The 12,922-nt window shown below is 42.2% G+C and overlaps 1 protein-coding gene across 1 annotated transcript; it reads right to left on the bottom strand.

The window, feature by feature from the left end:
- Positions 1-200: 200 nt before the first annotated feature.
- CLDN16 (claudin 16) lies at positions 201-12,722 on the bottom strand. The gene is made up of 5 exons (XM_089507529.1): positions 12,609-12,722; positions 6,154-6,256; positions 4,494-4,658; positions 2,342-2,533; positions 201-563 (listed from the first exon to the last, which is right to left on the bottom strand). Exons 1-5 carry the CDS (start codon positions 12,720-12,722, stop codon positions 430-432), a joined length of 708 nt encoding a protein of 235 aa, XP_089363655.1. The 3' UTR covers positions 201-429.
- Positions 12,723-12,922: the final 200 nt, after the last annotated feature.

The following is a 12,922-nucleotide window of genomic DNA, read 5'->3' as shown; positions in this document are numbered from 1 at the left end:
ACAACGTCTTAGCAACCTGTATAATGCACATTTCAATTCTTCCAGCAGGAGATGATGTGCCCCAGAAGGTGAACGTCTATTACAATTTTTTTCTGGCTGTTAACAATACACACAATTGATGCTATCTCTGTCCTCAGAAATGTGCCACCCACTAGTTCCTTGAAATTAAACAACCATATTTCTAGGGCTGACAACTCAAATTAAACCCACTTGCCTCCTGCTTCAGACACTGCATTTGCTGTAGTCACAATTTTGAAAGAAAGCAAAAACCATGCAAGGAAACTGGCTTTCAGGAGGAGATGACCTACATGTCCTTCATGAAACCAGCCAAAGTCTTTTGCGATGAGTCACATGGCTGCCAAAATTATTACCTTACCTGGCCTTTGGAACAGCCCCATAAATTGTGGCACAGAAGAACAAACTCTTGTCTCATACCCGGGTGTCCATAGCATACATTTTGGCTGTGGCTGTCTGGGAGGACGGATGATACAGGCTGACCATTCCAGCACTGGGACAAGCTTTCCGTAAGGTACTGGAGGAAAGGTACCTGCTTGAGCCAACATCTACGTATGGCCCACGTCACCCAGGAAAAGACAAAACACAAGAACAGAACAGAAACTTATTATAGTAGCAGAAACATAATGATAATCATAGTTTTTGTGGGCTTTTCCAGACTATGTGGCCATGTTCTAGAAGAGTTTCTTTCTACGGGATCCTGGGGTTTGTAGTTTTACGAGGTCTTCAGCTTTCTCTGCCAAAGGGTGCTAGTGCTTCACAAAACTGAAAATCCCAGGATTCTATAGGATGGAGTAATGTTACTTAAAGTGGTGTTAAACTGCATTAATTATGCAGTGTAGAAGCATCCCATGTCAACTGAAATTCATGATCTCTACAAGCCACATAAGGGATGCAGTGTCTTAGTAGTTAAGACACCAATTCTGACGATCGTAAGGTTGGAAGGTTGGCAGTTCGAAGCCCAAGTGCTGCATGGTGGGATGAGGTCCTGCTACTAGTCCCAGCTTCTGCCAACATAGCAGTTCGAAAGCATGTAAAAGTGCAGGTAGATGAATAGGTACCACTTCAGTGGGAAGGTAACAGCATTTGGTGCAGTCACATTGGCCACATGACCATAGAATTGTCTTTGACAACGCCGGCTCTTTGCTTTAGTAACAGAGATTAGCACCACCCCCTATAGTCAGTTACGACTAGAGATTCATGTCAAGGGGAAATCTTTACCTTTACCTTTACCTTTTACAAGCCACATAGCCACATGTTTGCAATTTGATCCCTCATGCCTCTTCTTTTCCTGAACCCATCAGGGCAGTTAACAACAAGTAGAGCCAGATGACTACTTCCTCCCAACTCACATGGTGTTTGGGGGGTTGGGTGGGGGAAGAAAGCAAGGATCATCATGTTCACAGTAGCCAGTGCACGACAATGCAGGAACCCAGCATGGCCTCCTGGATGCTCCTCTGGGGTTTTGGAGTATGACATCATCATTGTGCACTGGCTATCAGAATGTAGTCAGATGAGAAGTCCCTGCCTTTCCATTGGCCACTGCACAACTATGCCAAGGGAAAGCAATGGAGTGGACTTTCTTCTCCCTGCAAAATCTTCTTGGAAAACTACAGCCTTTGAGCATGTTCTTACAAGAGGGAGAAAACTGAATAAATTATTCACTCTTCTCTACTAGGGAGATGGTTGCTGTTCTGTGCCTTCAAGTTATTTCTGACTTATCTTGACCCTAAGGTGAACCTATCATGCGATTTTTTTGGCAAGATTTGTGCAGAGGGAGGTTGCCTTTGCCTTCTTCTGAGGCAGAGAGAGTGTGAGTTGACCAAGTTCACCCAGTGGGTTTCCATGGTCAAGCAGGGATTCAAACGCTAGTTTCCCTGAGACCTAGTCCAACACTCCAACCACTACACAATGTTGGCTCTCCCTAGGGAGATATGGGGCAAAATTATTCTGGTGTCTTACACATGTAGAACTCTGATAGTAGGGACTGGATGTTTTTGTCCGATTTGGAATATCTACATACAATTCAAGACTGAAGAAGCAGAGTTACAGAAACAGATTGTACATTGTGCATGGGTCCACAATATACAAAGTACCCAGATGTCGGTTCACAGTGTGCTATGCACATGCACCCACAAGCACATTGGTTTTGCCTTTGGATGCATGGTTGGCATGACATCTTGTGCAATGGCACCACACTGCTAGTTGTGCAGCATTGCCATTTAGCACAAGGATTGCATTGCACCATTAATGCATGATTCCACCCAGGGAGCATAAATCATTTTGCAGCAGAAAATGAAGGAAACTGTGTACCTGTAGCTCTTACCTCTGAAGAGGTACATGCAACAGGTCAGGAAAGCACCTGACAAAAAGCATCCTAGAGATCCACTCAGTCCCAGCCAGCAGGACCAACCAAATTTATACTGGATGCCCACAAAGACGTTGTGCAAAACCAGAGTGGAGCGTTCCACATAGACACCAATGGCATACCAGACAGAACCGATGAGCCCTGGGACACCTGCAAGAAACATATGAAGATTCAGGTGTCTATGAATTATAGAATCATAGCGTTGGAAGGGACTACAAGGGCCATCCAGTCCAACCCCCTGCCATGCAGGATCTCTTCCTAGTCAATTCCTGCCACCATCAGCATCTCAGGAACAGTCAAACTCCTTGCAAGAAAGACTCCCACTCAACTAGACGGCCAACACATCATAGAAAGACACCAGTAGCTCAAAGCTTAGAATGTTTTTTTAAAGAAACTAGTTACTTCACTCATTCCTTTGATCACCCAATAGGCATAACTTGATAATGTCGCTGCACTCAAGAAAGTTAACTCATTATATGATTATAGTAACAATTGATACAGCCCTATATAAACAAATAAACATAAATTATAAAGTAGATAGCCAAAAAATCTTACAAAGTTTGGGATTTTTTTTAGAAATATCTAACATGGTTAAGATGTAGTTAACATGCTAGTTTACATTACAATCTGTATAATAAGGATAACAAAGGAAGTAATAAACTATATTCTCATGCATAGGATAGGAAGAATTGTTTTAGTCTGAATGTTTAGTCATCTGATAGATTGTTAATGTCCGAGGTTAGTCTTAGGTTAATGTGGTGTTGTTTTAGTTAAATGCTAGTGTCTAATGTGTTAGTGTTAAATGTTTAGTTTAATTGATAGGATGTTTGATTTGTTTGTCCTATAATAGCACAAATAGAAGTGTTATATAGGATATGGAGGTTCGTGTTTGGGATCATATGTAGTTAAAAGCTAACTTACTAGTAGAAACATTGTTATTACTCTACATGTGCTCAATATTATATTACTATGTTTTAATGTGTGTACTTTCAAATAAAAAAAAAAGAAAGTCATCTCATTGAATTATAGTGAGCCCTCCACTTTTCTAGGTGTTAGGGGATAGGACCACCATGAAAGTGGAAAAAAGTGTAAACAGAAAATCATTTTCTAAACCTATGACCTTTCTAGGAATCTCTAGGGCCTCCAGTGGGAATCTATGGTCAACGTCTGCTGGAAGTTGATCACAGAATTGAGCAGGAGGCCCTACAAATGCTCAGATAAATGTTCTCTTTAGCAACCTCTAGGTCCTCCAACATGACTGTATGGTCAAATTCAGGCAAAGGTTGACCACAGAGTCTCACTGAAGGACCTAGAGATTCCTAGAGAGAACATACTAATCAAATGTGCAAATAATCAGATTTTCAAAAGTCAAAGCCACAAATGTAGAGGCTTGACTGTAATTGTTATTAACAAATCAACATTGCTGTCACTATTGTATCACTACTAAATACAGAAAATGATCTCTGGTTCCCCCAAGTGGCCAATTCTGACATTGTACTCTGGACATTTCGAGAAAAATGCAAAAGGTATTACAAATCAACCCTTCCCAGATACAGCAGGGAGCAACCACCCAAATAACGTTTTATCCTCCTCCTGCCAATGACCAGCATTGCTCACCACACACAGAGAGAAACAGTAGTAAGTAACAAGCAGAAAAACCATTGCCATTCAACTGAAAAGATGTGAATTACAGTTATAGTAGTCACAGGCAAAAAGCAACTCTGTTCCAGCTTGCTATTGCAAAAACTAACCACTGAACAGAATATCTTTTATCAAAATGGGTTTCTTCTTAGCTCTATTGCAATTAAATAATGTTTCAATTGCTTTGAAATAATCTAATTTGTGCTGTATGATCACTTTCTAGCTGGTTTATATGATATTATTACTCCATTGGATGGTTTAAATGGTATCATTGAAATAAATATATATAATTTATAAGTTTAGCAAATTTTTGCATTATTTTCTAAATGAATATTCATAAGTATCAGATTTTTTTGTTAGTCTTTCAAGAGTAGTAACTTCCTCAGCACATACATTTGCATATGTAGGCACACATACCCACAAATCGGCATGCACACATGCCACACCCCAAGACTCTGTTGCCAGCTACCTCCTGTTAAGAGAACCAATCCAGATATGAAGCAGATGCGGCTCTTGATGCCAGGCTCATCCATGAGGAATTTCACACAGTCGAGACCCAGAAGGAGGAAGGTGAATCCAAAACCAGCCAGGATATCTGCCATGATCAGCATGGCCCGAGTGAGGACCAGTTTCACTGCAAAAGAAGTGAGAATGAAAGAGGGGCCCAATCTGGAAGGGAGGAATCTCTGGAATGGAGCTGACTTGCATCTAATTAGACTGTGGAGCATCTTGGACCACTACTGCCTGACTCAGTAGTGGCTGGAGCATCCAGATTAGTGTGGGAGTGAACCAGCACTATGGTTCCTTCTGCACTTTAAAGGGACTATCCAAAGTGCTGAATACTATCTCCAACATTGGTTCAGCACTTTCAGTAGCTCCTTTCAAATTTGGAGTAAACCCAAGAACAGATTCATGGCCTGAAGCTTCCATCCAGTCATAGAACCATAGAACCATAGATTTGGAAGAGATCTCAGGGGCCATCCAATCCAACCCCTATGCCATGCAAGAAACACAATCAAAGCGCCTGAGACAGAAGGCCATCCAGCCTTTGTTTAAAGACCTCCAAAGAAAGAGACTCTACCAGACTCTGAGGGAGCATGTTCCACTGTCGAACACCTCTTACTGTCTGGAAGTTCCTCCTAATGTTGAGGCAGAATCGCTTTTCCTGTAGTTTTTTATAGTCTCTAGAGTCTTACTAATACTACCTGGAGATGCCAGAGATTGAACTGGCACCTTTTGCCTGCCAAGTAGATGTTCTTCCTCTGTAGTTCTTCTTCTTCTGGTCCATCTAGCCTGGTTCTGTGTCCTGCCAGCAACTCTTCAAGGTTGCAGGCAGAGAAAGGGCTAACTAGCAGGTGAGGGGGTCAACCTTATCCACAACTAGTTGATACTTGAAGGAGACCTTTCCCTGTGTATACCTGCCCAGTAATGGAGGTCTGCAGGAGAGACACTCCTTTGTGTGCCTCCAGTAATGGGCAATACAAAGTGTCTAGACACAGAAGAGGGCCTTCTTGGTTGTGGCACCCCAATTGTTGAATCCGTCTCCCCTTGGAGGTCTTTCTGGCAGCAATGTTGGTTTCCTTCTAGCATCAAGTAAAGACTTGTTTTTTTCTAAAGCCTTCAAGGACTAATTTACTTTTCAGTATGTATGTACAATAAGCAGCATGGTGTACCAGTCTGAACATTGAATTACAATTCTGGAAACCAGGATTTGAATCCCTGCTCGGTCGTGGATACCTAGTGAGTGACCTTGGGCAAGTCACTCTCTCTCAACCTCAGCGGACAGCAAAGGCAAAGCTATGAACAAATCTTGCAAGAAAACCCCCGTGATAGCTTCACCTTTGGGTCGCCATAAGTCAGAAACAACTTGCAAGCACACAACAACAGCATATATGTACATGGTTTTAAACCAATGTAGCTTTTAAAGTTGTTTTAACTGTGATTTTCTTTAATATATTTTTATCGAGATTTAATGCGTTATGGTTTTTAATCTGGAAGTGCTTCAAATTGCTTATATTGTATATTTGCATTGTATAAAGAAAGCTGATGTATATGGTGTTTTGTCTTCGTAAATGGCTCCCCAATGGCACTTGAATTAAAAAAGAAATGCCCCCCCAAAGCATGCCTACCTGGGTGCTCAGCCAAGATGGAGTCATATTCGTCACAGGTTGTTATCCCATCAAAGGCATTGGTGACACATTCCCACCACAGACCACGACAAGTTGCGCTCAGCTACACCAGAGTAAGCAGGAGTTGTTACTGTTGTTATTGTTTTCAAGCTCTGCCCCAAAGATTATACACACACTATCTCCACAAGAAGGAGAAAACTGCAAAAGATATAGGCCAGAATCCTGTGGGGATGTTTCATGCATGCATAAGCTCCTAGACAGATGTGGTTGGACATTTTTGTTTAGTCCAGAAAGGCCATATAGCAACAGCATTTAGCATTTCATTTCTATAATGCTTAATAGTGAACTCAGCACTCTCTAAATGGTTAGCAGTCTGTAAGCAAATTGCTCCCAGCAAGTGGGGTACTCATTTTACCGGCCTACAAAAGAGTGAAGTCTAAGTCAGTCTTGGAGCCCTGCGATCGAACTCACAATACAACATTGTGGCTGCAGGCAGTAGTGGTATTTAACCAATGCGCCACCATGGCTCCATATTTACTTCAAGGTTCCAGAAGTAGTGTTGCACATCTGGGGCTATTGTGGATGCAGAGTCACATGTAAATGTGCATATAATGTGCATCTCAATGGACATGCACATAGACATTCAGTTGCATAATACTGCAATTCAACAGAAGGGTTGTATAATACAGCCAGCCCTCCACATTTGACTTTGACTTTTGTGGCTTTGAGTTTTCATCAATTTGATTGATATGTTCTCTCTAGGAATCTCTAGGTCCTCCAGCATGACTCTGCCAGAAGTTGACCATGGAGGACCTAGAGACTGCTAGAGAAAACATTTCTCTAGGCATTTGTAGTTTCTGCAGTGTGAGTCTATTCTGGCCAATGCTCACCATAGAGTTGCACTGGAGGACCTAGAGATTCCTAGAGAGGTGTTCTCTCAGTTTAAAAATATATAATGGTTTTATTTTAATTTGTGTTTTTTTTCCTACTGGAGGGCCCACTGTATAAGAAAGAATCATTTATAATAATAATAATAATAACAATAATAATAATAATAATAACAATAATAATAATAATAGTTTATTTGTATTTTCCCGCCTCTCCCTGATGGATCGAGGCGGGATTACAGTCCATTAAAACAAATACATCAATATAAATTACATTAAAAATACATCAATAAAAACAATACAATTAATCTTAAAACTGAATCCTCGTCGAGTGGTAATGCAGTAAATTCATCCAATGGTCTGAAGGTGACACTTACACAAGGTCAGGTGGATAAGCTCACCGGAAGAGATGAGTAACTCTGCCACTTACAATATATAATCTCAGCAAAGGCTCTAGATTCAGTTTGTGCCATCACCTTGGGGACCTGGGCTGCATCTATACTGCAGAATTAATGCAGTTTGACAACACTTCACCTGTCATGGCTCAATCCTATGGAATCCTGGGATTTGTAGTTTTCTGTGGCACCAGAGCTCCCTGACAGAGAAGGCTACACATCTCATAAAATTCACAAAAAACAGCTTCACGTGTTCATTTCATCTGGGAAAGGCATGAACTAAACTCCTCATGGGGAATGCAGGTACGGATGAGGGGTGCACCTACCCTATAGAAATAATGCAGTCTGACCCCACTTTAAGTGATGTAGCTCCATCCCATGGAATCCTAGAATTTGTACTATTACAAGGTCTTTAGCCTTCTCTGCCCAAGCCTCACCAAACTCCAGATCCCAGGATTCAGTAGGATGGAGCCATGGTAGTCAAAGTGGTGCCAAACTGCATTATTTCTGCAGTGCAGTTGCACTCAAGCAGGGCTGAGAAGAAGAGGAGTGAGCAAGTCCATTAGAAGGCACTCTGGTGGGACACAAGGTCAGATTGTTGGGAATAAGAGCCCTTTTGGGGAAAAATAGGAAATCTTAAAACAGTTAGGAATCAATGTGAAGTCGAAGATTCTCATGGCCAGCATCCATAGTTTTTTGGGGCTATGTGGCCATATTCTAGAAGAGTTTATTCCTGACGTTTCTCCAGCATCTGTGGCTGGCATCTTCAGAGAAAAGTTAGGAATCAGCCTTCTTTTAGCAGAGTGCCAATAAAGCATGTCTCAGTCTCTTGTTGCTTTCCTAAATTGCAACTGACTCAAAATAAATAAGGAAGGTAGTTACAGGTTACAAACTTAGAAAAAGTTTAGTAATGGCTTTTATATGCATGGAGAGCCTACCTCCTAGCTAGCTAATGAAAGGCGTAGGTGAAAGGAAAAGCTTCATTCTTAATTTGCCATGGTATTGACAAAGAAACAAAAGAGTAGTGAAGCATGGTTGAAGTGGAATACAAATAGTGGAGGCTGAGGCTGCATCTCCGTTGCAAAAATAATCCAGTTTGACACTACTTTAACTGCCATGGCTCCATGCTATGTAATTCTGGGAACGTAGTTTGCTGAGACATTTAGCTTTCTGTGTGAGAGACCTCTGGTGCCACAACAAACTACAATTCCCAGGATGATGCCATGGCAATTAAAGTGGTGTCAGACTGGATTATGCCTGCAATGCAGATACAGCATGAGACAGGGGGGTCTTTATATGACTGATGACCCTAGGAACTTTCCTGAGTCATACAATCTAGTTACTTAGATGCACAAAGTTTTTTTTATAGCCATGTATTTCAATGGATAGCAAGAGCAAAGGGTGAGGACTTTAGATTAGAAAGGGGGTTTTGTCCGCAGGAAATTTTGTCCTATCTAAACTCCAGTTGTTCTAACAGGAACAGAGGGGAGTGAGAGAGAGAAAATGCTGGCTTTTCCCAACACAAATGAAACAATATGTTCAGAAAGTTTTAAAGGGCGGTGGTCCCCCAAATGGTGAAACACATCTGCTTGCCATAGTACATGCTTTCCCTCATCCTACCCATCTTACATTTAACATGTTTTGTTTTGTGCTTGGTCACTGGAGGGGAAACATAGTTTTAATGTGCAAGTCTGGTTGCTGAGCTGTGAATCTTTGAGGAAATCCCACAGTGGAAGGGGAAAATAGAGATTTATCATAGGTAATACACATTTTCCCTTAAGGTCTAGTACAGGAGCGGGCAATTCCAAAGGAATCAGAGGGACATTTTTCACTCATGTATCTTCTCAGGGACTGCACCAATAGGTCTGCCATAATGGAAAGGGACATCAGATCAATTCTACTTCCATTTTCATCTGATTTATGGTAAACTGGGGAGTGTTTAATCTATAAACATGCCTTGAATTCCATTCAAGCCACTTTGAATCTCATTTTGGGAGAAAGGCTGGACATAAATCCAATAAACAAAAAATAAATAAATATTTCTAAGCTACTCAGTGATATTGTGGGAGAAACCCACTGCATTTTGTCATGGTTTTGAGCTATAGTCAGCAATTTCTGAGTGGAAAACCCACCCACAAAATTGCAGGATGAGGGTGGGGTTTTTTTGGGGGGGGGGCATGGAGGACTACAAAGTGTGGTCCTGTGGTGGGTCACAAGAGGCCCATCAGCCACATTTTCCTTACCTCTGACTTATTTTGGGTCTCTCTGGGGCTAAGCTTGGTTTTGCATCATTGAATTTGGTGCTGAAATTTTCCTCAAGAGCTGAAGTCTGGGAAATTATATTTCCCATGATGTAAAAGATGGATATAAGGGGAAAGTGGTTTGAATTCCTTCTTGCACAGTACTGGTTGTTCCTTTCCTTTCTCTCTCCTCCTCCCTTCTGTCTATTTTTCTGCAATGCCAACTCACAGCATTGTTTGCTGGTAGAACAACTGGGCCATTCCTGCACCACTCTCTTTCAAGGCAATACGGATCATTACCCACATGCCGATATTTAGGGAGGCAATGAGCTGATTAGGTGAGGGAAGCAACTCAATCCATCAGGTATTAACCCCGGAGGACCTCTGCCAAGCTTTGCGGCATTCATGCTCCGGGAAGAGGAGGTGAAGCATGGATGCAGTTAAACAACCCCCCAGGGCACGTTAATGAAACACAAAAAGGACCCAGCAGCTGGAGGTGCCTTTGACCCAGGAAGGCAAGGTTAAACAAATCCGTGCTGTTAACTGGGCTGATTTACTGGCTAGTTTCCCACAACAGTTGGGAAACAGCATGTTAGTCAACCTGCCTGTTGCTGGACTAGATTTTCTTTTGCAGTCATGGGCTGTGAAGTTGAGAAGATCTCAAGCCAATGTAGCACTCTTAGCACAACGTGGAAAACTTGGTGTTTCCAACTGCAAGTCATAGGCCCAAATCCTCTTCAAGCTTTTGCCTAGCATGACCAGAAGTCTTCCTTTGATCAAGCTTTGCGTTCTAGGAATTGTAGACTTCTCACGCAACCAAGGGCTTCCTTTTCTTTGGCTCGGCTTCATCCTTTTTTATTTGATGCTCCATGCTCTTGGAGCTGGAATCGCGACCCTGGACATTTGCAAAGTGCTCCTTTCCTTGATATTTTGAAATCTGAATTTAAAACTTTCTTGTTTTCTGGAGCATTTGGAAAGTTAGGGGCTTCACAGACTGGCATTTTATGCCACCCTGGATGCAGACTAGGGTTCAGCGTTCACACGCTGGAAACTCTTACTATGCTGCCCTGCTGCCATCATGATGTGTGCCCATCTACACGGGGCACACCATGATGACATCCATGGTGCACAATGCCCAAACGGTGCTGACTGGAAGGGGCATCATCATGGCAGAGCAGCTTCTTTTAGGGAGCGGGTCGGTGCCTGGCTGCTGCAGCACCGACCCAGGGTAGGAAGGGGCTGTTTCCAGCCACCCAACTGTACCGCCCCTGTTTAATGTTGTTTTATAATCCTGTATATTTGATTACATGTAAGCATCACTTTGTTTTATATTATATTGTATTCTTTTTTCTTTTTGTATTCTTCTTAAGTAATTTATTTTATAACCACACTGTATACAGTGGGCTCTTGCTATCCGCTGGGGTTTGGTTCCTGTATACCCCGTGAATACCAAAATTTGTGGATGCTCACATCTCATTAAATACTATACAATGGCATAGTAAAGTGGTGACTGTTACATAAAGTATCAAGGTCTGCTATTTGGAATTTATACTTTAAAAAAAAGATTTCAATATGGAAACTTTAATTTGTGGATAAAGAATCCATTGATACAGAGGGCTGACTGTAGTTTTATTTTATTATTTTTTTCCTTTCCTCTGTTGGATGGTGCTCAGATACAACTCTGTCCCCAATGCAAATAGTCATTGGCCACATGAGTGTGCTGGGAGAACTTCTTCAACACCTCTACCTGTCTACTTGCCTTTGCATCCATGACAAAATGCATTTCATCTGTGACAAGAAAGAGGGGGAAAGACCATGACAAGAAATCAAGTACCACTAGACAGTCACTGTCAGCTTTATGACACTTTGCTCCATAGAGTCATTTGTTCTGCTGGATGGAGATAAAAACTGAGGAAGAGACAAAAAGTTAGAGAAGAAGAAGGATGTGGGGAAAATAACTCCCTCTGGGAGTATGTTGCAAACATATTGTTCTTGTGAAGCCTGTCATATAACTCCTTACAAAAAATCAAATGTTGACCAGTCAATCAGGGATAATATCTTAATAGAGAACTCCTAGACAAGTCTATTCAGAAATATAGAACCTTTTAAAAAAGATTTTTAAAAGTCTTTTAGAGTACAATGATGCATGTCTACTTGCAAGTAAGTTTTTGAACTCAGCTGAGTTCAGTGGGGTTTGTCCATAAGAGGAGGAGGAGGAGGAGGGAGGGAGGGAGAAGAAGGCGAAAGAAGGAGGGATGAAGAAGGGAGAGGAGGGGAGGAAGAAGGGAGGAAGAAAGGACGAGGAGGAGTTGATTATGGACTATCAAGATCTATAATGTGAGATTCAACATCAATAAGAAAAGAAAACAATTTTGGCTCCAGTGGGTGAGAGGTGCTCTGGGAGCAACTCCAAATAGACTGATAAAACATCTGAATGAAACAACCACAGATATGATCACAATAGCACAACTGTGCCACTGCCTGAAACATGCTTCATTATCCATCAAGACCTCACTGATCCCTAGATTCTTGGCCAGACTCTGACACACTGATGGTCCAAAACGCCAAACAGTACTAGCAATTGCGGTGCTTTGCAACATAACATAAGCCTCAAATCCAGAACTTTGCCCCGAATAATTTATAACCTTCATCTGCCCAAACCTAGGCTGCAGATAGCTGCAATGCAGGCAGGAGGTCAGCCAGTAAGGTTTATCATCCTCTCTATGGAATACTGCACCTGTTGAATTTCTGCCAGCCGTACAGCCATTCAAGCCTCAGGGGGAATCCTGCCAGGAATTTTTGAAAATGTGAGCACACAGAAAGGTCTAGCTCTCAATCTGTAGCTACAGAGAAACTGAAAGAAGTGTACCTTCTAGCCAAGAGCACCTGTCTACAATCCAGTTTCTAAAGCTTCTCTTTGGGGTATGTGTTACCTCCAAGGAGTCATCAGTGTTCACCATCCAACAGTCAGTCCAGGTTGCCGCAATCAGGAAACCAGCCGAGAAGAAGGCAAAGAAGCAGCCCAGATACTGAAGGAGGTGCCTCATTTTCCCTGGACTTGGCGGGGGCACACTTCCAAAGTCCAGGTTCCCACACCTGATGGACACAGCCTCTCTCCCTCACCGTGGGAACTTCTGGCTGCCTTGGGCTAATGATCCTCAGAGGGAACAACAGTTTTGTAGCATGAGCATGGACACACACACACATACACACACCAGCTGGAGTGGATGGAAGGAGAGGAGGGCCT

This window comes from Sceloporus occidentalis, unplaced genomic scaffold (assembly GCF_023333645.1).
Source record: "Sceloporus occidentalis isolate IW3139 unplaced genomic scaffold, rSceOcc1.0.p SCAF_2, whole genome shotgun sequence".
In the NCBI taxonomy this organism is placed as follows: domain Eukaryota; kingdom Metazoa; phylum Chordata; class Lepidosauria; order Squamata; family Phrynosomatidae; genus Sceloporus; species Sceloporus occidentalis.
Note: the sequence above shows the minus strand (reverse complement) of the source record. Positions and strands in the feature narration are given on the sequence as shown.